We start from the raw sequence: 24,746 nt of genomic DNA on the forward strand, positions 1-24,746 counted from the left end.
CCTCTCCCCCCAACCAGACACTCATCCGTTCATTCATCCTTCTTTTATTAAAGTCACAGGCCATAAAAACATGAGGATGAAGAAACAGTGACGGGTAAAGACAGCGGACCTTCGGTTTTTTTTTCATCTTTGTCCAGAATATAGTGATAAAAACATGAAAGCTTCATGAATCACGTACAAAGTCTACGTTTGGTTATTGTCGCCTGCTACACACACGGTTAATATGAGGCTATACGGGATCCACCGTCTCACATCACACGCTAAAAAATCTAAATAGACAAATTTTATATATTAAATGTTCAAAATCCTTCATGAAATAGCTTCAAATGTACAACTTCTCCATCCACATGGAAAATATACACAAAGATACAAACTCCCCCCCCCCCCCCCCCCCCCCCGGCCCCCCACCCCCACGCTACAGGACAGAAGCCCCGCAAAGGCCACGCCTCCATCAATAATCTCATAAATTACACTTCATCCACATTATTGCCTCCATGTTGCCTCCCAATGGTTCTTCAGCTTGTTGGACCCCCTCCGCTCAGGTTCCTCATCATAACCCCCCCCCCCCCCCCCAGGTTTCTCATCTTGTTCCCCTCCCCCCTCACAGGTTCTTCATCATGTTTACACCCCCACGGGTTCCTTATCATGTCCCGCCCCCACAGGTTCCTCATCACCCCCCCCCCCCACAGGTCCTCTTCATGTTACCCCCCACAGGTCCTCATCATCCCCCCCCCCACAGGTCCTCATCATCCCCCCCCCCCCCCCTCACAGGTTCCTCAGCGTGTTGATGTGGGCGCAGATCTTGAGGGCGGGGCCTAACTTGATGTTCATGCTGGTCATCAGATGATCCTCGGTGAGCAGCAGCAGAGCCTGACCGTCGATCTCCTGCAGCCTGAAGGCCTCGGCCACGTCGCTGCAGCCTGAAACACAACCAGCCGTCATCACTGGATCTCCAGAGATCCACCAGATCCCCCAGAGTTCCACCAGAACCCCCAGAGTTCCACCAGAACCCCCAGAGTTCCACAAGAACCCCAGAGAGACACAGGACAGTCGCAAAAAATTAACTAGAGGACAGAGAGAAACCTTAAATGGTATATTCTAATACATTGTGGACTAAATCCTACGTTGTGACGTTGTAGATTTTACCCTGACATTTTTGCTGATGCATCAAATATCTTTTCTTGCTTTGTTAAAAAGTTCTCTTTTTTTCTTTTAAGGTAATAGCTTCTTTTCATTGGTGATGGTTTTAATTAGTACCCGTAACTATACCTGTACTTGTCCCTGTACTTGTTCCTGTCCCTGTACCGTACCTGTACCTGTCTCCTCTCACTACATGTACTTGTTTATTCCCCCTGTAGTTTCACATTACTTCTATCTGCACCCTAAACTGAGCAGCTGGAGACTCTGAACTGTGAAATAGTTTATTTTCTCCTCTTGTTAGTTTTTAATTGAATATTAAATCTTATTTGTTCTCTGCAGGCCTCCTATAGCTCTGTGCCAAGACTTTACTACGTCACAGTCACACTGAATTAAACTGCTGAGGGAACAAGTATGATTGTCAATACTTATATCAAAATCAACATTTTCACAGCAAAGAATATTTTATTCTTCAGTGAAAAGTATGAATGATGTACAGTTATACAAACGTGTGTCAACATCTTGGAAATGAAAAATTAGATCGATCGTAGGTCTATAGATATTCTGCAGATAGAATTCCTCAATGTTGTGGAAAGAAAATTCCTCCAAATTCCTCCTCTCTGCTTCAGCATTGGAACGCATCAGGATGAGTCACAGAATTACCAACCAATCAGAGGCAGCCTTTCAACAGGTCTTTACCACATGGGATCAATTGACCAATCAGGTTGCTCGTTACTGGGCGTAACACAAACCAGAAGTTAGTCAGTTGTTTACTTGAGTTGATAATTCGCTATATTTTGGCGAAAGAATATGAATTTAAGCAAAATTAGACGGTGACAAGTCGCGATGGATATTATACACATATTTTAGAGGCTTTGAGAAACATATACACAATATACAAACAATACTTTATCGGCCGTCTTTTCTGAAAATTGACCGTCTAAATGAGGCTGGACGGCTGGCTGCCTAAAACCACGGTTACAATAAAAACATAGTGTTTTAGTTACGAAAAGTTTCACGTTTCCACGACATAGTTTGTGTTTTTGATCTGAAAACTTTTCCATCTCCAGTGAAATCATCGTTTTTGCTTCTTCTTTTCAGAAATGTTTAGCATTTCCATGACTTTTCAAGTAAAAAAACGCATCATTTTTGGACTTTGTTCCAAAAAGTTCTGTGTGTGTGTGTGTGTGTGTGTGTGTGTGTGTGTGTGTGTGTGTGTGTGTGTGTGTGTGTGTGTGTGTGTGTGTACCTGGCAGTGTGTGTATGAAGGCCGTTACTTCCTCCACGCTCCACTGTGAGGGGGTGGGCTGAAATGTGCTGGTGGGCGTTGTCGTGGTAACAGCCTGCGCCGATGCCCTTCTTGGTCTGTGTGCTGCCCGGTGCTCCATCCTGGTTGTCATGGCAACGGCAGCATCCTCCTCTCCTCCGTCGTCGTCCTCCTCCTCGTCCTCCATGCCTCCCCCTCCTAGCTCCTCCTCCTCTTCATCCTCCTCCTCCTCCTCATTCTCCGCCGGCTTCTCCTTCACCTCGTTGTCATGGCGACCAGCACTCCAGAGGTCACGAGGCTGCAGGAAGTGACATCATGTCTCATTCTTTTCACAATGAAAGGTTATCAATTGGTTATCAGCAGGTTAGCAGCTGGTTATCAGCTGGTCAGCAGCAGGTCATCAGCTGGTCTGCAGCAGGTTAGCGGTTGGTCAGCAGCAGGTTATCAGCTGGTTAGCGGTTGGTCAGCAGCAGGTTATCAGCTGGTCAGCAGGTGGTTATCAGCTGGTTATCAGCTGGTCAGCAGCAGGTTAGCGGCTGGTGAGATGTTACCTACCAGCCGCAGCAGCAGAGGCTTCCCGGGGACGGACTCGGCACGGTTCAGGATGGGACGCGGTCGGTCTGAGCGGCTGCCGGCGCTCAGAGCTCGTAGACGCTTCGTCAGACGAACGTTAAACCTGTCGGGAAAAGACACAGGAAGTCGTTCATCAGTGACAGCAGACATCCATCCAACCGTCATCCATCCATTCAATGATTCATCCATCCATCATTCATTTATCTGCACAGGAAAATAAAAGTATAATTCAGAACTTATTTAAGGCAAAAAGTGACAGGAAGTGACATCACTCACCCTCGCGCGCAGGACGTTGAGCAGAAGCGTTTTGACCTCATGAAGTTGTGGGCGTGGCCTCTTTTTCCACAGAACTGACAGTGGAGCACGGTTCGATCCCGGTGGGCCGACGCCCCCTCTGCATGGAGCAGTGCGCACACACACACACACACACACACACACACACACACACACACACACACACACACACACACACACACACACACACACACACACACACACACACACACACACACACACACACACCAATCTGATTGGTTCTGGAATTATGTGAAGACATTGTGGATTCATTCATTCATTCATTCTGGAAGCTCTTACTGCTGCCCGGCTCGTCCTGCTCTCCTCCCTCCTCCTCGTCTGAGTCCGTGGAGCGCTCGCTCTGCCGCTGGCTGATCGCCACGGGAAGCTCCACCCCCCCGTTGGTCCCGTTGACCTCCGGTGGCTTGGTGACCTGCTCAGGGACGAGCAGCGAGGACCGGTTCACCTGCAGCGCCCGACAAGTCGGAGCGAGGAAAAGACATCGTTAGTCACACATGAAACGTTAATGTTTCATCTACTGTCACTCAAACGTGCAGGAAGCGGATTCAAACGGACAGGAAACGGATTCAAACGGACAGGAAACGGATTCAAACGGACAGGAAACGGATTCAAACGTACAGGAAGCGGATTCAAACGTACAGGAAGCGGATTCAAACGTACAGGAAGCGGATTCAAACGTACAGGAAACGGATTCAAACGTACAGGAAACGGCTTCAAACGTACAGGAAGTGGATTCAAACGTACAGGAAACGGCTGAAGCCCCTCCTGGATGACGAACCCCTCCACCAGGTGAGTCAGCACCTGCCGGCCCTCAGGCCACGCCCCCGCTTCCCAGGGGCTGCTCACTGATTGGTCCACGCTTTCAGACTCATCCCCCGATTGGCTGGGAGGCTCGGCGTCGGGCATTCTGTCAGCTCTCCGGGCGTGATGCTGCGAGAGGTCAGTGGGGTGGAGGGGGGGCGGAGCTTCTGCTGGTGGGAGGACAAAGGGGGAGGAGGGGGGGGACTGGGAGGAGAGGCTGGACAGGGCTGGGGGGGGGAGATGGAAAGTAATTAGATTACTATTTGAAATGCAGACAGCCTGGTTAGAACACCTGCAGAGGGCTGAGCCAGAAGTAGAAGACGAGGGAGGAAGTAGAGAGGAGGAAGTAGAGAGGAGGAAGTAGAGAGGAAGAAGTAGATAGAAAGAAGTAGAGAAAAAAGTCAAGGAGGAAGTAGAAAGGAAGTAGTGAGGACAAAGTAGAGAAAAAAGTCAAACAGGAAGTCGAGAGGAAGCAGTAGTGAGGACAAAGTAGAGAGGACATGGTTGAGAGGAAGAGGTAGTGAGGAGGAAGTAGAGAGGACGAAGTAGAGGAGGAAGTAGAGAGGAGGAAGTAGAGAGGAAGAAGAGAGGAAAACTCATCTATACCAGATCTGAAAACTATATATCACGGTTGTTTGTAGCTACCCATAAGCCACAAGCTAACTAGCCTAGCCACCACGGGTTAAAGGGCCGGGACTTCCTCTTTTGGTCCGGACCAATCAATGAGCCGTGTTTCTTCTTCACTTCCTTTCTGGTCAGAGTTTGTTTCAGGCCACAGCGCCCCCAAACCAGCAGCAGGTGGAACTGCGGGACGTTTTCCAGCCTGTCACTAAAGTCCAGTGTTGGGAAAGTTCAGTTTCGATATGAACTAGTTCAAAGTTCAGTTCACAAATTTTAAAGTGAACTAGTTCAGTTCATAGTTCTAAATTCACAGTTCCAATAATGAACTAGTTCATAGTTCTTTTTTTTTCGCCAATATGTTGCTGCGAGCTATTACCCTCAGAATACTGGCATTTTTCCATTGTTGCCACCCATTCAGTCCACACTAGTAGCAGCTGCAGCTTCCCACCCCTACACTTGATGTACCGTGATTTCTGGACTATTGAATATGAGCTGCACCCACCAAATTTAAAAAAGAAAAACAGAACAAGAAATGTCGGAGTTACGTGATGCACCTGAACGCATCACCCAGTATCAGCGACATGAAGCTTGTTAACCCTTAAAAAGCCGAGTTCATCTGCCGCAGGGTTCAAAGCATGTAGAAAAGAAAGAGTAGCGGCTTATCATCCGTAAAGTACGGTACTCATACGAAGATGAAGTATTAATCGTGGAGGCAGAGTCTGAGGTAGAGCTGCTGTCTTCTATTTGTTTTTGCCGCGATGCTTCACATTTTAATGACGTTTGCGGCGGTGCGACTATGTGGTTGCCAGATTGGCTGTTTTCCTCCTACATGTTAAGGCCCGTTTACGGTGAGCTTTATCGGGTGTTCAACTGGAGGGCTCTATGGAAATCTGGCAACCCTCTTAAACAACGCTGAACTGTGAGCGCCGCTCACAAACACCAGAATGAGCGCCGCTCACAAACACAAGAATGAGCGCCGCTCACAGTGACGTTCATCAGGCAGAAATACAGAACGTTCTGTTCACGTTCGCCCAAAATATGAACGAGTTCACGAACGAGCGTTCACTGAACTCGTTAAGGCACAACACTGCTAAAGTCAATGTGAACGCAAACCAACCAAATGAAGGGGTGAACATTCTCGGCTCCGCCTCCCAAGTGAACCGAGTCCCGAATAATCCTGGTGTGACAGCACCTGGTTCAGTTCCAGACTGGTTCCTTATACTAGTTTTATTATGGTTCAGTATTAGTTTTCAGTTTTGTAGTGGTTTAGTAGTTCTGGACTAGTGCAGAACTGGTCCCGGACTAGTGCAGAACTTTTTTTGACCTGGTTTTGTGGTGGTACAGTTTGGATCTGGGTCATGGTTTAGATGTTTGTTACCTGACTGATTGTCCGACATGTTCCCGCTGAAGTCCTCCGGACCACCAGACTGCTGGTCCTTGTGAGGCTCCAGTGGTCTCTGGATCATGGACTCTGGTGGTCTCTGGATCATGGACTCTGGTGGTCTTTGGATCATGGACTCTGGTGGTCTCTGGATCATGGACTCTGGTGGTTTCTGACTCTGAAACAGGGATTCTGGTGGTTTCTCAGTCTGAGCCATGGACTCTGATGCGGATCCTGCTGGACTCTGGTCCATGGACTCTGGTGGTTTCTGATTCTGGACCATGGACTCTGGTGGTGGTTTCTGATTCTGGACCATGGACTCTGACGGAGGTACAGACGGTCCTTCAGAGTCTTTGATGGTATCCAGGACAGGATCCGAGGTCTGGGTCTCTTCCTGGTCCATTGGAACCTCCTCCACCTCACTTTCCCCCCTCCCTCTCTGAGTCTGGCCCCCGTCCGTCACCTCCATCTGCTCCTCCTCTTCTCCACTCTCAGTCCATGTCCTCTGATTCTCCTCCCCCCCTCCACCCTGGCTCCCCCCTCCCCCCAGCGTTCTCCCTCCCCCCTGGCTCCCCCTGCCCTCCAAGCTTGCCCCTCCCCCCTGGTTCACCCCCAGGGCTCCTCTTAGGGTGGGAGGAGACGGCGCTGACGGAAGTGGAGGCGTGTCTTTTGGCTGCAACCAGTTTGCAGGAAGTGGCGCGACGTCCTCGCCGCTCAGGGTCCTCTTTGGAGGGCTGGGCGGCTCCGGCGGCTCCGGCGGTTCTGGAGCTGGCGTGCGGTGGGCGTATGTGCCAGGCGGCGCTGGCGTCTGGCGGCCTGAAGAGAGGGCGATGATTTGGAGCTGCCTCGCTGCAGATGGCGAGCGTTCAAAAGGCGAGGCCGCCATTGAGAGCGAGCCAGACTGCGATTGGCCGGGACTCAGCTTGGCGGGAGTCAACGGACCGGTGCGGGCGCCGGCGAGTGGGCGGGCGCCAGGGGAGGAGGCCTGACTGGAGGGGGCGGCAGGAGGAGGCGCAGCGGGCGCGATGGGCTGGAGGGCAGCAGGTTGCCATGGCGATGGCGTCCTGTGGCCGTTCGGCGAGAGATGACGGGGCCTGAGGGGAACGGCTCGGACCGGAGAGTACAGAGCTGAGGGACAGGAAGTAGCAACTGATCAGCAGACGGACAAACAGTCTGGTTCTGTTAATGTCACTGCTAATGATGATGTCAATGATAATGCTAATGCAAATGCATATCATTAATGCTAATCAGTACATTTTTAATGTTAATGTTAACAGCTTATGCTAACATAACTGCTAATGGCAATGTAAATGATATTGCTAATATTACCGCTAATGCTAATCTTACAGTAAATGCTCATCTAATTATTGCTGATGCTCATGTTAGTGCTAAAGCTAATAACCCCCCCCCCCATGCCACCCAGGACCTACTTGGAGGGGGAACGGCCAGGTGCCGGCAGGGCGTGGTGGGGCTCTCGGGGGCCGTGGCACCAGGTTGCGGTCGGGGGCGGAGCGGGGGGAAGAGGGGGGTGTGGGGGCGGGAGGAGAGGGGGGGCGGGGTGGAGAGAGGGCGCTTGAGTCGGAGGGAGGTAGGGATGGTGAGCGCCGCCGGGGGCTTCAGGGTGAGGCTCTGGAGCTGCAAGGAGGGAGACACAGTCACAATCAAGCTCCGCCCACTCCAACAAGCAGCTGTCCAATCACAGCAGAGGTAGTACTGCTCTTCAGCCTCGCAGATTCTCACAATGTTTAATTATCCAACAAAATGTAAACAACATGTTAAAGTGGAAGAAGAGGAGGTGGGAGGAGCAACGTCTCACCTGAGAGGAGGCGGGGTTAGAGGAAGGAGAGGAGAAGGAAGAGGAGGAGGAAGATGACTGGGTGGGTCGCATAGCAGACGTAAGAATCAACTGTCGAGGGAGAAAGAGGAGAAACAGGGAGGAGGAGGAGGAGGAGGAGGAGGAGGAAGAGGAGGAAGTGGAGCAGTTTTCTTTGTTGTGGTTCCTCATAAAGGTGAAAGTTGAAAATGCATTTGTTTGGTTACGAGTTAAAGTTTTGATTTCATGTCATGAACTCCTTTTGTGTGTGTGTGTGTGTGTGTGTGTGTGTGTGTGTGTGTACCATTTGTGCTCGGAGCAGCACCTGGTCCTGACCTTTCCCCAGGAGCAGGGTCTGCTGGGAGACCCTCGGTCTGACAGGCGGCGCACTCTGATTGGCTCGTACCAGAGCAGGTGATCCTACAGGGAGAGTCTGACATACCTGGAACATAGGGGGAGGGGTGTGTGTGTGTGTGTGTGTGTGTGTGTGTGTGTGTGTGTGTGTGTGTGTGTGTGTGTGTGTGTGTGTGTGTGTGTGTGTGTACAGTGAAACAGGTAAACAACTGTTTTATCTAGTTCAGGAGTTCCGTCCTGGTTCTGATCAGACCTTGTTAAAACTGAAGCCTCATGAAGAACCTTCTGAACCTAACAGTGATTAATGGAAGTGTTTGTTCATGAACCTCCGGATGAGGAACATGTTGAGATGAAATCCAGCTGAGAGGAAACAAACGCTGTGGAGGACAACAGTGGTAAAGCTCCAGGAGGACAAAGGAAGCTTCATGAAGCTTCATGAAGCTTCATGAAGCTTCATGAAACTGCCTGAATCATCTCTCAGCCATGTTTCACCAGGATGCTGAGATTACAGTCTGACTGTTCCTGAAGAGCGAGATGGGAGAGCGGCCTCCTTACCTGGCGGCCTGGGGGGCTCGCCGGCGTGTGGAATGGCGTGATCGGCGTGGAGGTGGGCGTGGACACAGTCCTCGTGCTCCCATTGGTCAGACCAGTGGAGGTCTTGGTGTGTGATGTTGCAGCAGAAGAAGAAGAAGAGTGGAGGGAGGGGCCCGAGGTGGCTGTGATGGAGGGGGAGGGGGAGGGGCAGGGCTGTGTGGCGGGAGTGGTCTTAGGGGAGGGAAGGATGGGGCGGGAATATGTCCGGAGGGCAGGGGCAGCATTGGAGGTGAGTTTTGGGGGGGCGGATACGAGGACGTGGGGGGACGCCGCCGCTGCCTTCACAGCATGAGTCACAGAGACAGAGGGAGCGGGGGTGAGGGGAGGGGGAGGGGAGGATGTGGTGGGGGTCAGCGTGGGGGCGGGGGAGTCCAGGAGCATGGGGTTGGGGGTGAGGCGGGGGGGGTTGGGGGGCGTGGGCGGGTCAGAGGATGTTCCATTGGTGGACTCGCCAGGTTCTGATGGGCTCTGCTGGACCGGGTCCCGGTCCATCATTCAAGACTGGAACACAAAGGGGGGGGGGGGAGGGGTTAATAGACATGGTTTGGACATTTTCTACATTCATTTATATTATTTAGAATTATTTGTTTCTTCTTCATCTGTTTGACATAAACTTCCTCATTTCCCAGTTTTTCTTTCGTGCTGGTTCGGTTCTGATGGAGAGCTTGACCCGGGTCAGAGGTCAGAGGTCGGAGGTCAACTACGAGAAGTTGAATAAAACTTAAACAATAGTCTCACATCTATATCCTGCAGCAGAGCATGAAGCACCTTGTGAAGAACCTTGTGAAGTCACTGTCGTTGTGTCCTTGGGCAAGGCACTTTACCCACATTGCCCCTTATGAAAGGTCCATAAATGTGGGTGGTGGTCAGAGGGGCCGTTGGTGCGAAATGGCAGCCACGCCTCCGTCAGCAGCCCCAGGCAGCTGTGGCTACAACGTAGCTTAGCACCACTGCAGTGAATGTGTATTATTATTATTAACCTTGTGAAGAACCTCGTGAAGAACCTTGATCTTCACGGTAGAACCAAAGCCTCGATTGTGTTAAGCTGTTGTTTCGGGCAAAAGGAGGAAACTGTGACGAATCCAAAGTTCATGATTTTTGTTTGATCTCAACTTGTTTATTTGTTCTACACTTTCATTTCAGTTCAACGAGACGCCGAACTGAAGAATTGTCAATAAAACTGATGGAAACGTTTCTTCTTTGGTCTCGACGCTGCTGCTGCTGCTGCTGCTGCTGCTGCTGCTGCTGCTGCTGCTGCTGGAGGACTAAGAGAAACCGAGAGAAGGATGGACAGGAAGAGACTCAAAACAAACAACACTGTTGATTCATGAAGAATCAAGAAGTGGAATCAGGTTCTACTCCAGAAGATGTTATTGATCGGTCTGTGGCAGCTTTAAGTGACAGGGTCAATTATATATCAGTCGTTCTGTACATTAGTTGTTGTTATAATTAGACTAAATCTGAGTAACCTTCGTTTTTTTTATTCATTTATTTGTTTTAGTTAATACCTGACAAGTCAGTATGTGGAACTTGAGTTTGTACTCCTACGTTCATTATAGTGCAACCCTGCCCGTCCACATTCAGCCTGGAGCCCCGAACTCTGAGGTCAGGGGGCAGAATTTCTGTTTTAACCTGCACTAGTTGCACTTTTGAGTTTGCCGGCTTGCTTCAACCTGTCGTTAAGATGCTTATGAAAAACTTAAATACATGTCTGTCTCATCTGATTTACATCGGGACATGTTTGTGTGGAGTCGACTGACCGGAGGATGTATTATTTTATTCATGCTGCTCGTCAGATTAAACGAAGACGGCCTCCAAAGTGATTCACAACACAACGCAGAGTCTGACACACCGGTTACACTTGGACAGTGAGTCTTTGATTTGATCTCCACTCGTTAGAATTTATTCATTAAAGAAGTTAAAGTCATTCCTGCTCAGAGTTAAAGGGATACGAGTTTCCACAGAGCTGTGAGGTTTAGTCAGCCTGGCTACAGCGCTGAAGAGAAACCAGGGTTGTTCTACTTTTCTTCTATTAACCATAAATAGAAGTTCCAGTTCTGTGGAGGGATTTTTTTTATACATTAAGACGACAACGATTTCCAGTGAAAACACAAAACTTTTGTTGTGTTTTGGTTTCCGTTTCCATGACAACGGTACCGAGAGTAACTGTTGAAAGACACTCAGCTTCCATCTCCATGGAAACGGGCGGAAATTAGACTTTCCGAAAACACCTGAGGCCCGTCTCCATGTAGACCAGGGGTGTCAAACTCAGGTCCTGGAGGGCCACAGCCCTGCATGTTCTCCACGTCTCCCTTCTTCAACACACCTGAATGTCCTGATGGTTCATCACTGAGTTCAACAGAAAATATTGAAGCAGGGAGACCTGGAAAACATGCAGGGCTGCACCTCCAGGACCTGAGTCTGACACCCCTGGTGTAGACAAGTGGAAACACTGATACTGCTACTGCTGCTGATGCTGCTACTGCTATTGCTACTTCTAATGCTGCTAATGCTACTGCTGATTAATAATAATAATGCATTGATTTTATAGAGCACTTTCCTGGACATTCAGAAACACCTTACATCGGATTATTCACTCCCTCCATACTCCATGGTGGTAAACTATGTATGTAGCCACAGCTGCCCTGGGGCAGACTGACGGGGGCAAGGCTGCCATTTTGCACCATCGGCCCCTCTGACCACCACCAACCACTCACTCTCACACTGCATTCACACAGACAGTTTGGGGTTCACCGTCTTGCCCAAGGACACTTTGGCATGTAGGCAGGCAAAGATGGAATCAAACCTGCAACCTTCTGATTGGGAGCCGACCGCTCTGCCAACCGAGCAATGCCTCCACATGATTATAATGCTGCTGCTGCTTCTAATGCTGCCACTGCTGCAACTGCTGCTGCAAATGTTACTGCTGATTCTAATGCACTCCTACTTCTAATGCTGCCAATGCTACTGCTGCTGCTAATGCTACTGGTGCTGATTTACTATTCATTTGAAATCGTTGCATCTAGTTATTTTGGCTGCTTGAGACCTGGGAGAACCAGGGAGAACCAGGGAGAACCTTCGAGAACCAGGTACCTCGGTTGTTCTGAGATGGACGTAAACCCCCCCCCCCCCCCCCACCACCATCATGACATTATCGGAACTCAAGCTGAACTGGACAGGAAGTCTGAGGATTCAGAGAAAAACTACAGAGCAACAAACTAACGACGACAAAACAGATCAGAACTAAACTATTTCACATGAACTGCAGAATGTCTGAATTGATCCTGGAGACTCTCTATACTGCTTCTGTTCTCCTGCTGCAGAACATCAGGCGAACATCACAACATCTGTAGAACATCCAGGAGCTCCTCAGTGGAACATTGAAGGTTCTCTAGATGTTCTCTATCAACCAGGAAGTAAAACTAAGTTTCATCTGGAGAGCGGCAGCAGCCACACGTAATCCGGTGTGTGTGTGTGTGTGTGTGTGTGTGTGTGTGTGTGTGTGTGTGTGTGTGTGTGTGTGTGTGTGTGTGTGTGTGTGTGTGTGTGTGTGTGTGTGTGATGCTGCAGGTTCCACAGGGACTAGATGATCCACTGAGGAGTAAAGTCTTAATGTGACATCAGTTTCAGAGTCTCCGGTTGATCGAACCGATCGATCAGCAAATATCTGACGTGTTTTATTTCCAGATCAATCTTTCACTTCCGGAGTCCTGATGCTTTGACACACTGGAACGAGTCGGTTCGTCGGTTAATCGGTTGATTCCGCTGCGGGATCAACATGTGCGCACTTTACGGGTTTGCCCAGCTGCGTTAAAGTTACCGAACTGCGCGCGCACGACCGCGACTTGACAGCTCCTCGCGCTCCCGCACTGCCTGCACGGGCAGGTGGCGGTTCGCGCGCGGCGGACGGACGGACAGATGCTGACATCTGTCCCGCCGTGCCCGTGGCTTCGCGTGCAGGCCGGAGAGCTCGCAGGCCTGCACCGGCACGCCACCGCCGCCCGCCTACCTGCACAGCTCGGCGTGGTGCTGCAGCGTCCTCCCGCGGAGCTCCATCCGACCGCTGCGCGTCAGTCCGCCGTGTGCGAGTCGCCGGTCCGGGCCGCTTCCGCGGGTCGACGGGCTGCAATGGGCGTGAGAGCAGCTCCACTTCCTCGTCTGACGGCGCACGAGCCGCCGTGAGCAGCGCGTCACCGTCCCCAGACGTTACCCCCCCTTCACCGTCCTCACCTCCCCCGCCTCCACGATCCGCTCCAGCTGCGGTGTAACGAGCCCCGGTAGCTCTGTCACGGGGCTCCGGTAGGACTGTCACGGATCCGGTAGGTCTGTAACGGATCCGGTAGGTCTGTAACCGTGGGTTTGTTGTGTGTGTCGCACTTTCTTTACGGTTTCAATCCGTTCCGGGTTCGCTGGCTCCGTTTCCCCGCGGTGCTCCACCGGGTCCGCCGCTCCGCCGCCGTCTGACCTCCCGGCTCCGCGGCGGGACTCCTGGACCGGGTCAGCTGGTCAGCATCACATCACCTGGATCATCAGGCTCCAGTTTCCCTAAAACAGTAAAAACAGACATTTTGTGTTTCATTTCATTCACTAATTATTGATTTTCGATTATTGATTGTGAAGAAAGTCTTTTCTTCACTTCTCCATGTTTCAGGACTAATAAAGTTATTATCAAAAACTCAGATCGTTCAACATCTTTATTCATACCTGTCACTCTGTTCAAGGCAGGTGGGAGGGGAGGGGGGGGGGGGGTGTAAATATACTACCACTTATCTGTTTTCATGCTTTGAAAAACATTTCAACACTTAATGAGACCAAACCTTCAATGTTTGGACCTGAAGAAGAAAAACCACGAGCTGAAGCTCAAACATCATCGCCTCAAACTTTGTTTTCTGTCCTTTTAGAACATCCCAGAATGTTCGTCACCCGGCTGCAGGAAAATGTGCAAAGCACCAAAATGTGTATTTTAAATTGAAAGCTCATATATTTCATGAAAATTGGTACGATTATAAATCACATTGTCACGTTATATAAACTCAATAGTTATATCTATATATTTAATATATTAACAAACGCCAACAAGTGTCACGTTAACGTCTGACACCCCCCCCCCGTGTTTAGGTCACGTGTTGGTAATCGGATGAAACTCAGACGTCAGTCAGTCAGACAGGAAGAGACGCTCTTTCAGAATAAAATAACTGATGTACTCGGTTGGAAATTATTGAATAATAATCATAATAATAATCATAATAATAATCATGATAATAATCCTAATAATAAAGGATTGAAGGAAGATTTTTGCATTAATTAAGTTATTTTGCGAAGTTTATCTCCTACATCTATAAAGTAACCAAGCTTTTATTCAGAAAGTCTGAGCGGAAATTGCGCTCGTTCCCGTCGCGCGTGACCCTCGTGTTGTTTTGTTCGAACTCCATAGCAACAGGATCAAAGGGACCGAAAAGTTCGAGATTTTCGAATCAATTCTTCAATCGGAGCAGAAAATGATCGGAACCGGAAACAGAATTCTGGAAATAAATAAGAGAAATAAATAATACAAATGCCCGCAAAGAAAGTTCGAGAACCGGAACCGGCTCAAGGTCCAAGGAAAATTCCGGAGAGGATCCGAACTCAGCGGGCCGGACCGGACCGGTCCGGACCGGAGAGAACCAAACCAGAGCGGACCGGACCGGACAGACCGGGCCGGGTCAAAGCGGCCTTCGGCGGGGACGCGCAGCTCAGAGTCCCCGCTGTGCGGAAAGCACGCGCACAGAGCTGCACGCGAGACCGAGACCGGGGACGCCCCACCTCCACCAGCAGGGAGGTACAGGGAGCGAACCCCAGGAGAACCCGGTCCTCCTCCACAGCTCCCAACCCCCCCGGGAGGAGGACCGGAACCGAGCCGGTCCAGAGGGACCAGAGGAGGGTCAGGACGGAGGACCGGTTGGGTGGAACCGAGCCGGTCCAGAGGAGGAGCGTCAGGACGGAGCAGAGGTGGAATTCAAACATTAGAAGAATAAAAAAACTAAATTTCTTGAACAAAATTGATGTCGCATGTCGACTTTCAGAATAAAACCATCCGGAGTTTAGGAGTCAATTAAAATGATTAAATTAAATTTAACTTGAATCTTTTTAGATTAAAGTTTCACAAGTTAAGTTTTTTCCCAACCAGAGGTCCAGAGGGGGTCCGGAGGTCCAGGGGGGTCCAGGAGAGTCTGAGGCTTTGGGGTTCACAACAATTTCAAGTGAAAACTAAAGTTTCCTAGTGTTTGGTTCCTGTTTCCACGACAACAGAGCTCGGAGACTCTGGAAACAAGGGCCGTTTTCCAGTACCCATACTGTCCATACTTATGTTCTCATGTACCCGTGAAACGTCATCAGTGGGAGACCAAGTACTTTTCCAATTCTTAGGCCGGGATGTATTCTCGCTCCGCCCACTTTATCGAGGAACCACCGGAAATGTGTAGGCTTGGGAATACCAATTACCCAGAATGCATTTGGCAAGAGATGCCGGAGGAGAGCCACACTTCTGAGGACGCCCTGCTAGTAGTTACTCATGAGGTATGCGAGTACGCACTGGCATTCTAAGAATTGGAAAACGGCCAATGTTTTGAAAAGTTGAAGCTTTGCCGTGGAAACGGAGCCTAAAATGAGTCACGTCAGGAGAAACTTTGTGGAACAAAACTGGAAATTTCTTTCGGTGTTTGGCTCGGTTGTAATGTTTTGACTGATCAGAGATCATCAACTGGCCTCTGACCTCATTTCACACTCAGATCAGGACCTGTTTCTGGAGGCGGAGCCTGTAGTCGTTAGGCTTCACCTGGTTGAGACCATCTGCTGCAGTTAATCCTCAGCGCTTTAGATCTGACCTGTTCTCTTCTGTCCTATAGGTCGAGAGGTGGGGTTATAGGTCAAGAGGCGGGGTTATAGGTCAAGAGGCGGGGTTAAAGGGTTGAGAGGCGGGGTTATAGGTCAAGAGGTGGGGTTATTGGTCAAGAGGCGGGGTTATAGGTCAAGAGGTGGGGTTATAGGTTGAGAGGCGAGGCGATAGGTCAAGAGGCGGGGTTATAAGTCGAGAGGAGAGGTTATAGGTCGAGAGGCGGGGTTATAGGTCAAGAGGAGGGGTTATAGGTCGAGAGGGGGGGTTATAGGTCAAGAGGTGGGGTTATAGGTCGGGAAATGAGGTTATAGGTCAAGAGGCGCGGTTAAAGGTTGAGAGGCGGGTTATAAATCAAGAGGCGGGGTTATAGGTCAAGAGGCGGGGTTATAGGTCGGGAAAATAGGTTATAGGTCAAGAGGCGGGGTTAAAGGTTGAGAGGCGGGTTATAAGTCAAGAGGCGGGGTTATAGGTCAAGAGGCAGGGTTATAGGTCAAGAGGCGGGGTTATAGGCCGGGAAATGAGGTTATAGGTCAAGAGGCGGGGTTATCGGTCGAGAGGCGGGGTTATAGGTTGAGAGGCGGGGTTATAGGTTGAGACTCGGGGTTATAGGTCGAGAGGAGGGGCTATAGGTCGAGAGGGGGGTTATAGGTCGAGAGGGGGGGGTTATAGGTCAAGAGGCGGGGTTATAGGTCAAGAGGCGGAGTTATCGGTCGAGAGGAGGGGTTATAGGTCGAGAGGAGGGGCTATAGGTCGAGAGGGGGGTTATAGGTCGAGAGGGGGGGGTTATAGGTCAAGAGGCGGGGTTATCGGTCGAGAGGCGGGGCGATAGGTCAAGAGGCGGGGTTATAAGTCAAGAGGCGGGGCCATGACGTTCAGCTAATATGCATGTTGTCCGTCCACAGGTCAAAGCCGAGGCAATGTTTTTTCTCCAAACTGGAACGTTTAAAGAAAAACATTTTCAGGCTCATAAAACGCTGCCTCGTGTGAACGATCGGACAAATTCATTCTGAAATGGCGTTGCCACGGTAACAGGGCTTCATGTTTCATTTGTCTTTGTGTTTCAGTCACAAAGCGTTCACTGTCATCCCCCCAAACCCCAAGAAGAGGCGAGAGATCCAGAGGCGTGAGTCACTGACACACCATTGCTCCTTGTTGTTGTTGTTGTTGTGACGTGTGATTGGCTGTGCAGAGGCGGAGGCGGAGCTTGCTGCGTTGGAGGAGCTGCGGCTCAGCAGAGCGACGGCCTTCGTGTCCATTAACCCCAGCAGTGTCGGTGAGGCGTTCAGGGACCCGCTGGGAATCTGTCCTCCGCAGCGTTTAGCCACGCCCCTGACTGTTTGTTTGTTTGTGGCAGGCGGCTGCATGAGTCTGGAGGAGGTGCGGCTGAAGCAGCAGCAGGAAATGCTGCAGGCCAAGAGGAAGCTGCTGAAACCGGTTCGGGTCTCTGATTCTAATTGGCAGAGTTCTCGTCCTCACAGCTGTAGAACATCTGTGAACTGAGCTCACGGTTTCCTGTGAGGTCACTTCCTGTTTGGGAGCCCAGCAAGCCTCCTGACGTTTGACCTCTGTGGTTTCAGATGAGGAAGCTGCTGCTGGAGGACGTGTCGGTCGTGACCCGCTGAGCGTCTTGTCAGGGTCGTGAACCAATCCTGTGGCCAATCAGTGAAACGTGTTGAGCTCGTTTGTTTTCATCGACGTTAAGCAGAATAAACAAACTTTTCAAAACGTCACTTTGTGATGATTTTAAGACAGAAAATTACTCGACGCACAGCGTCACACGTTTATTGTTTGGATGAAAATTCAGCGTTTGATTGGTATCAGTACTGGTATTGGTATCGGTACTGGTATTGGTATCGGTATCGGTATCGGTCTCGGTGCGTCCCTCGTTGCCGCTCTCTACTCAGACTGAAACAGACATAGGTGGAACAGCACACACTTTTATTGGTTGATGCTCAGCAGAACATGAATGACTGATGGGCTGCTGCTACCACCCAGTGGACAGGAGAGGTATTACTCCCACTTCACCTGCTGCAGCTTTAATGTGGATGAAATAAAAGCAGTAAACTGAAAGAAGATCAGAGAGAGAAAGTTTGATTTGAAGAAGAAAGTTCAACAATGAAGGGAACGTATGAGGTGAATTACTGCTGCAGGCTGGATGAAAGGATGAACGTATGAACAGATGAAAGGATGAACAAATAAACAGATGAAAGGATGAACGTATGAACAGATGAAAGGATGAACATATGAATCACAGCTGGCTGGTCAATCCCCCTTGGGCTCCTCCCCACCCCCCTTGGGCTCCTTCCTGTCGGGGTCCCACTCCAGCAGGATCCTCCGCCTCCTCAGGCAGTGCTGCAGACGCTGCCGCTCCTGAGCGCTGGCGGTCCAGCGCCGCGCCGCCAGCTGGGACAGCACCGCCATCCCTGGCAGAGCGGCGAGAAGCGGCGACAGCCAGGCCGAGCAGGGCGCCCAGGTCAAAGGTCGCAGGCTGATGTCCAGGTCCTCCAGCGAGCCCAGCCCCCCCGCCGAGAAGAGGGCGGCCCAGCCAGCGCCGCTCGCCGAGCCGTTGTAGGACAGGTCCAGCAGCCGGACGGAAGACAGGCAGCCACGCTGGCACGCCGCCGCTACACACACACACACACACACACACACATCAGATGCAGGGGTGTGTGTGTGTGTGTGTGTGTGTGTGTGTGTGTGTGTGTGTGTGTGTGTGTGTGTGTGTGTGTGTGTGTGTGTGTGTGTGTGTTACCCAGGTGGTGCAGGTCATCAGTAGTGAGGTCACAGCTGCTGAGGCGGAGCTCCACAATGACTGACGGCTGCAGAGCATCAAGCAGCAACGCCAACCGACCTCCGACCACCTTACTCCATGACACATCCACACTGAGCAGGGAGGGGGCGAGCAAGGCTGGGAGAGAGAGGGGGGGGTTGTATTCTTCTCATAAAGTTGTTGATCTCAGTCTTTGCGGTGAAAGATCTTGACTCTAAAATCCTCTCTGACCTTCAGGTGACCTTCAGGTGACCTTCTCTAAACTGTTGAATGTTTGAGGACTTTTTAAAAGTCCTGATCAATAGAACCGATATCTAAACAGATCAAGGCCCGGTTGTTCAAATCTGGGTTATATTAACCACTGGTTAAACCCTAACCACCAGTTAAATCCTTAACCCGCTGTTAGCTAAACGACCATTAAATATGCGTTGTTTAAAACATGGTCAGTCATCCCGTTAGTTAACGTCACCGTCAAAGTTAACAGTGAGGTTAACAACAGTGGTTAGCGTCCCTGACGCCGCTCCGCCCAAGGCTCCGCCCAAGGCTCCGCCCAAGGCTCCGCCCAAGGCTCCGCCCACTTTCAAGTCTCCGTGCTTCCGTGTTTTGTCTTAAGCATTGTGGCGGAGGCAGCGCAGTGTTTTTATCTGCTCTATTAAACTCCCATAAAACATGACAAACTACGCTGCTGCCAGGATATTAAAGTAGAAGATGAAAACTGAGCTGAGATGATCGGATGACGCATCATGTTGCCTCTTCTTTTTTTAATTTGACCAGAGAGGACGATCTAGAAAGTGGACTGAGTGGCCATAGAGACAAATAATATTAACATGTGGGAACGAGAGAATAAGTCGTTACCTCAAATTAATAAAGCGAGGGAACGAGATCATTTAATCTCTGGCCGCGAGATTCACGAAGGGAGAGGTCTGTATGAGGCAGCAGGGGGCGCTCCGCTATGAGACGCTCCACAGAACTTCTTTATAAAGAACAAACTGTTTGGTTCATCAGAAACTACTAAACAAACTACAAACTACTGGAAATGAAAGCTTGGATTTCTTTAGACATAAAATGAGCCTTTTAATGGCTTCATGTGAAAGAGAACTTTAATCAGTGTTTACATAGGTTGCCATGGAAACGGTTGTCGAGCAGCGTTCTATCATTCTACACCTCCGTTCCTCCATGTTGAAGCTTTTGATCCAGAAATAAAGTGAAAGGAGCAGAAATTCACTACGTAAAGCTGAAATGTTGGTAAATAAACCCCGAGCTCATTTATTTATGATAAAGAGGGGAAACATGATTCGGAGCTGCTGAGAATTCGATCTTCTCTTTTTGGACCAAGGTGAGTTTAACACGTCTGTATTTCACTGCTTTAGTTAGAAAACACCAACATCTAATGTGCTCCACAGTTTTTGATCTCAAAGCTCCAGAACAGCAAATATGACGGGATGGAGGCGACATTGGTGAAAAAATATAATACGAGGGAAGGAGATAGTAACTCCGTGTCTCCAGTTATTAATCTGAGGTTAATTATCTAATTTCTACGCCTTTTATTTATATATATATATATATATAAATATGTATTTAAATTTTTTTTCCATGGCCACTCCGGGGCTCCGTAGAGGCGTAGCTCTTCATTAGAGTATTAACTTCTATCAGAGTTCAGTCCTCGCTCCACCCTGTCCTTCCTTTGTTGAACTGGTATCATGAACGCAGCGCTGCCAGTGAACGCCATGGTGAGAGTTAACCACTGGTAAAAGTTAGCGGCGGTCCGGAGGAGCGTTAACTTTAACGTCAAGATAACACCTGGTTAAAGTTAACCCAGTTTTGAACAAGCGGGCCCTAACTGATCACCTTACTGTGAGGGGTGTGTGTGTGTGTGTGTGTGTGTGTGTGTGTGTGTGTGTGTGTGTGTGTGTGAGTGTGTGTGTGAGTGTGTACTCAGCGCGGTGAGGGACCCCTGGTTCAGGCTGCAGTTGTTGAGCGGCAGGCGTCTCAGGTGTGTTCGGTGGAGGGCGGAGACCAGCGGGCAGAGCACGCCTCCTGCCTCCTGATTGGACGAGACATCGAGCTCAGTGAGCGCGCTCAGAGCAGGCAGCACCTGGACTGGAGGGGGCGGAGCTATCAGGTAACGCTCCAGGTACGGGTGTGTGTGTGTGTGTGTGTGTGTGTGTGTGCACTCACTCAGGGCCTGCAGGTCGTCCTCCGTCAGGCTGCACAGGTGGAGGTCCAGGCTCTCCAGGCTCTCCAGGTGAGACAGGTGAGGGGTGAGGCGGCTCAGCGCTCCAGACAGACGCTTGTTACAGGACAGATCCAGCTGCTGCAGGCTGGGGAGGCGGAGCAGCGACGCACCTGCAGAACCAGGGACTAGTCAAACAGGGTAGCTTCAGCCAGGGGGGCGGAGTCTGTCCACGGGGGCGGAGTCTGCATACCCAGAGCCTGCAGCTGCTCCCCGCTCAGACCGCAGTCCTGCAGACGCAGCACGCTGAGGACGGGGCAGTGAGCCAGGGCGGCAGCAAGCTCCGTCATGGCGCCCGGGTTTGATTCCGGGGTGAGCTGAGGATTACAGGACACGTCCAGCAGGAGGAGCTGGGGCAGAGCCGACATAATCCCACCTGGAAGACAGAGTACCCACCTGGAGCTGACTACTGCTGTCAAGTTACTACCTTTGTTACAGTTACTCTGGTCTGTGTGCTCACACAGTACAGAGTAACTACAGAGTAACTACAGAGTAACTACTGTTATCTGTCACTTCATGTAACTTCAGATATAATCCAGATTATAGAGCATCTTCCTCCTCTAACATCCAGATTATAGAGTATCTTCCTCCTCTAACATCAGATTATAGAGCATCTTCCTCCTCTAACATCAGATTATAGAGCATCTTCCTCCAGTTGCTGATGCAATTTCAGATAATCTCAGCAATAGAAACCAACCGAGTGCTGCAGCGTCGGCTGCAGTCAGCTGACACGCCACGAGGTGGAGCTCCCTCAGTGGTGGGTGGAGTTTACCCAGCAGGCTTTGCAGTGCTCCGCCACCAACGCCGCTATTCCAGGACAAATTCAGGACCTCAAGGAACGGAACGCCGCAGAGAGAGTCGCCTGCAGACACGAGACACACACCAGGTCAGCTGGAGGTCAGCTGGAGGTCAGCTGGATGGAGGTCAAGAGGGCCTCACCCAGAGCAGAGACGTCGGCGGGGTTCAGCCTGCAGCTGCAGAGCCTCAGTGTCCTGACTCCGCCCACATGGTGGAGGTGAGAGGTCAACGCCGTCAGACTTCCACCAATCAGCTCGTTCCAGGAGAGATTAAGGTCCTCCAGCTGAGGGAGGAACTGCAGGAGGAGGGCTGACACACACACACCCACACTGTTTGTTTGTGTGTGTGTGTGTGTGTGTGTGTGTGTGTGTGTGTATACCAAGTTCCAGCAGTTCTGTCGCTGTGATGTCACAATGAGACAAACTGAGACTTCGACTGTCGACGTCCTTCCTGAGTTTCTGCAGGAAAACACACACCTGACCCCAACCGACCTGATGCCCCGCCTCCGGCGCCAGGCCTGCAACACAAACACACACGTCACACACACACACACACACACACACACACACACACACACACACACACACACACACACACACACACACACACACACACACACACACACACACACACACCGTCCTCGGGGATTCCGCTCCTCTCAGAGTTCCGGGACAGGAAACGCTCCGGCGGCTTCCTGTCTGACGTCGAGCACTTCCTGCGGATCTGACTCATGATGACGTCCAGAGGGGAGCGCCGCACGCTGCCCCGCCCCCTCGGACCTTCTGACCAATGAGAGGCAGCGGTTAGTGTCGGTACCGGGAACCACGGGCGTCTCGTCGTAGTGCTGACGTTAACCTCGGACTGTGACTCTTATTGTTTAGTTTTTACTTCCTCATCGGCAGATTGTTTCACTTTAATGATGGAAGTTTTTCACCTTTAATTTTCTTTGGGTGAAAAAGTCACAAAATATTTTGACCACAAATGAAGAGGTGACGTTTGTGGAAAGATAAATACTGTTGAAACATTTTGCACCTTGAGGCCTCAGATTGTTTGTTGGTACTAGAATCATGTCGACTCTTCTGGACTTTACCGGTTGACTGAAGGTTTTATTGTTCTACGTTTGTAGAACCTGCCTGGTTCTTCAACTTCCTGTTCAGGATGGACTGAAATACAACTCCAAGTTTCAGCTTTACAAAATGACTGAAATGTAAAAACTTCCTTAACCCTGAACTCAACCTTAACTTTTACTTTAACCCTGGCCTTAACCTTAACCTGAACTTTAACCCTGGACTTAACCTTAACCTGAACGTTAACTTTAACCCTGGACTTAACCTTAACCTGAACTTCAACCCTGGACTTAACCTTAACCTGAACTTTAACCCTGTACTTAACCTTAACCTTAACCTGAACTTTAACTTTAACCCTGGACTTAACCTTAACCTGAACTTTAACCCTGGACTTAACCTTAACCTGAACTTTAACTTTAACCCTGGCCTTAACCTTAACCTGAACTTTAACTTTAACCCTGGACTTAACCTTAACCTGAACTTCAACCCTGGACTTAACCTTAACCTGAACTTTAACCCTGGATTTAACCTTAACCTGAACTTTAACCCTGGACTTAACCTTAACCTGAACTTCAACCCTGGACTTAACCTTAACCTGAACTTTAACCCTGGACTTAACCTTAACCTGAACTTTAACTTTAACCCTGGCCTTAACCTTAACCTGAACTTTAACTTTAACCCTGGCCTTAACCTTAACCTGAACTTTAACCCTGGACTTAACTTTAACCTTAAGTTTTACTTTAACCCTGGCCTTAACCTTATCCAGAACATTAACTTTAACCCTGAACTTAACCTTAAATTTTACTTTAACCCTGAACTTAACCTTAACCAGAACATTAACTTTAACCCTGAACTTAACCTTAAGTTTTATTTTAACCCCGGACTTAACCTTATCCAGAACATTAACTTTAACCCTGAACTTAACCTTAACTTTTACTCTAACCCTGGACTTAACCTTATCCAGAACATTAACTTTAACCCTGAACTTAACCTTAAGTTTTATTTTAACCCTGGACTTAACCTTATCCTGAACTTTAACTTTAACCCTGCAGAGTGAAAAAAAGTAGTTCATGTAGAAGATGAACTTTTCCAACCCTGTGAGGTTCTGAGGAGGTTTTGTGTCTCAGGTCAGGTCTTACCTGCAGAGTCCATGGGAGGTTCAGATCAACTCCAGAAAGAAACCTCAGCAGATAGAGCTCCTCCTGCTGCTCCTCCTGCTGCTCCTCCTGCTGCTCCTGCTGCTCCTCCTGCTCCTCCTGCTGCTGCTGCTGCTGCTGCTCCTGCTGCTGCTGCTCCTCCTCCTGCTGCTCCCGTTTCTGAATCACCTCCTCGGTCTCTGCTGACACCTGCGTGACGTCACGCCGCGTGCTGGTCAGGCGCATCAACCCGGAAGCGCGCCGCCGCCGCCCTGAGTCAACGTTCATGTTCTGTGAATAAATGATTGTGTGACTGAATGAATCTTCCAGGAATCAAGCAACACGGAGTTTAATCCACCAGGTAGCGAGGCTGATGATCGATACATCTGATTATTGATCGATCTGAGTCTGAGCTCAGATCCGCTCCAGTTCAGAACACAGATTGACGGAAACCTTTTAAATCAATGAGGTTCACCAGGGGGTTAAACATCTGGCCCGCGGGCCAAAACGGGTCCACTAGAGGTTCTGGTCCGGTCCCCTAGAGGTTCTGGTCCGGTCCCAGACCCAGTAGAACCGGCGATGAGTTCAACTGAAATCTGAAAATGGTAGTTTGAGTTGACTGGACCTGAACTCTTTGAAGACTCGACTCGTCTCCATGGAAACGGAGAAACCGAACACATTTAACCGGATCATTTCCAAGTTTATTCCAACATTATTCTATTTTCACTGCTTTAAATCTTCAACCTCGGTTCTGATCACAAATTTTTATCAAACAGATTTAACCTTTTAAAGCCATGAGTGTGTTGGAGCTTCCGACCGATTCCTCCTCGTCCTCCTCCTCTTCCTCCTCCAGAGAAAAGCGTCTCTTCATTTTGGCCGACGCAGCAGAAGTGACCGGCGCCTCGAGTTTCATCAGGATGTGAAACTGAAACAAGTTTACATGAAACGTTTCTGAAAGAAACGATGTTTTGTCTTGAATCGTTGTCGTGGAAACAGAGTGAAGGTGAAGGAA

General features: G+C 49.9%; 3 protein-coding genes across 7 annotated transcripts; 1 reads left to right on the top strand and 2 right to left on the bottom strand.

The window, feature by feature from the left end:
- Positions 1-28: 28 nt before the first annotated feature.
- Positions 29-13,006, bottom strand: LOC308125937 (polyhomeotic homolog 3). The gene is made up of 12 exons (XM_080489981.1): positions 12,866-13,006; positions 8,818-9,357; positions 8,213-8,350; positions 7,912-8,001; positions 7,526-7,730; positions 6,093-7,223; positions 4,037-4,320; positions 3,572-3,737; positions 3,254-3,371; positions 2,960-3,080; positions 2,387-2,702; positions 29-920 (listed from the first exon to the last, which is right to left on the bottom strand). The coding sequence occupies exons 2-12, from the start codon at positions 9,349-9,351 to the stop codon at positions 766-768; spliced, it is 3,258 nt and encodes a 1,085-aa protein (XP_080346107.1). The 5' UTR covers positions 9,352-9,357; positions 12,866-13,006; the 3' UTR covers positions 29-765.
- A 1,220-nt stretch (positions 13,007-14,226) lies between these two features.
- Positions 14,227-17,796, top strand: LOC308125476 (epithelial-stromal interaction protein 1). 2 transcript variants are annotated; one of them, XM_080489249.1, is made up of 5 exons: positions 14,227-15,411; positions 16,795-16,853; positions 16,920-17,003; positions 17,085-17,164; positions 17,308-17,451. In XM_080489249.1, exons 1-5 carry the CDS (start codon positions 15,407-15,409, stop codon positions 17,350-17,352), a joined length of 273 nt encoding a protein of 90 aa, XP_080345375.1. In that variant the 5' UTR covers positions 14,227-15,406; the 3' UTR covers positions 17,353-17,451. The 2 variants fall into 2 exon arrangements, with proteins under 2 accessions (XP_080345375.1, XP_080345374.1); XM_080489248.1 differs by having other exon boundaries at positions 14,238-14,844; positions 17,308-17,796.
- lrrc31 (leucine rich repeat containing 31) lies at positions 17,497-24,595 on the bottom strand. Of its 4 annotated transcripts, none has more exons than XM_080489233.1 (11): positions 24,518-24,576; positions 23,738-24,025; positions 22,167-22,313; positions 21,911-22,048; positions 21,673-21,840; positions 21,431-21,595; positions 20,927-21,109; positions 20,679-20,846; positions 20,436-20,600; positions 18,483-18,638; positions 17,497-18,354 (listed from the first exon to the last, which is right to left on the bottom strand). In XM_080489233.1, exons 2-11 carry the CDS (start codon positions 23,748-23,750, stop codon positions 17,993-17,995), a joined length of 1,665 nt encoding a protein of 554 aa, XP_080345359.1. In that variant the 5' UTR covers positions 23,751-24,025; positions 24,518-24,576; the 3' UTR covers positions 17,497-17,992. The 4 variants fall into 4 exon arrangements, with proteins under 4 accessions (XP_080345359.1, XP_080345360.1, XP_080345362.1 ...); XM_080489234.1 differs by having other exon boundaries at positions 17,649-18,354; positions 22,167-22,310; positions 24,518-24,595; XM_080489236.1 differs by lacking the exon at positions 20,436-20,600 and having other exon boundaries at positions 17,649-18,354; positions 22,167-22,310; positions 24,518-24,559.
- Between the last annotated feature and the right edge of the window lie 151 nt (positions 24,596-24,746).

The sequence above is a fragment of the Lipophrys pholis genome (assembly GCF_963383615.2).
Source record: "Lipophrys pholis genome assembly, chromosome: 20".
NCBI classification, from domain to species: domain Eukaryota; kingdom Metazoa; phylum Chordata; class Actinopteri; order Blenniiformes; family Blenniidae; genus Lipophrys; species Lipophrys pholis.

Coding starts and splice junctions, on each gene's coding strand:
- LOC308125937 (XM_080489981.1), bottom strand. CDS start 9,351: ATGATGGACCGGGACCCGGTCCAGCAGAGCCCATCAGAACCTGGCGAG. Junction 8,002..8,212: donor TGCTGCTCCGAGCACAAATG/GTACACACACAC, acceptor CTCCCTCGACAG/TTGATTCTTACGTCTGCTAT. Junction 7,224..7,525: donor CCTGGCCGTTCCCCCTCCAA/GTAGGTCCTGGG, acceptor CCTGTCCCTCAG/CTCTGTACTCTCCGGTCCGA.
- LOC308125476 (XM_080489248.1), top strand. CDS start 14,411: ATGCCCGCAAAGAAAGTTCGAGAACCGGAACCGGCTCAAGGTCCAAGG. Junction 14,845..16,794: donor AGCGTCAGGACGGAGCAGAG/GTGGAATTCAAA, acceptor TTTGTGTTTCAG/TCACAAAGCGTTCACTGTCA. Junction 16,854..16,919: donor GAGGCGAGAGATCCAGAGGC/GTGAGTCACTGA, acceptor TTGGCTGTGCAG/AGGCGGAGGCGGAGCTTGCT.
- lrrc31 (XM_080489233.1), bottom strand. Junction 21,596..21,672: donor CGCCGACGTCTCTGCTCTGG/GTGAGGCCCTCT, acceptor TCGTGTCTGCAG/GCGACTCTCTCTGCGGCGTT. Junction 20,601..20,678: donor GGACGACCTGCAGGCCCTGA/GTGAGTGCACAC, acceptor CGCCCCCTCCAG/TCCAGGTGCTGCCTGCTCTG.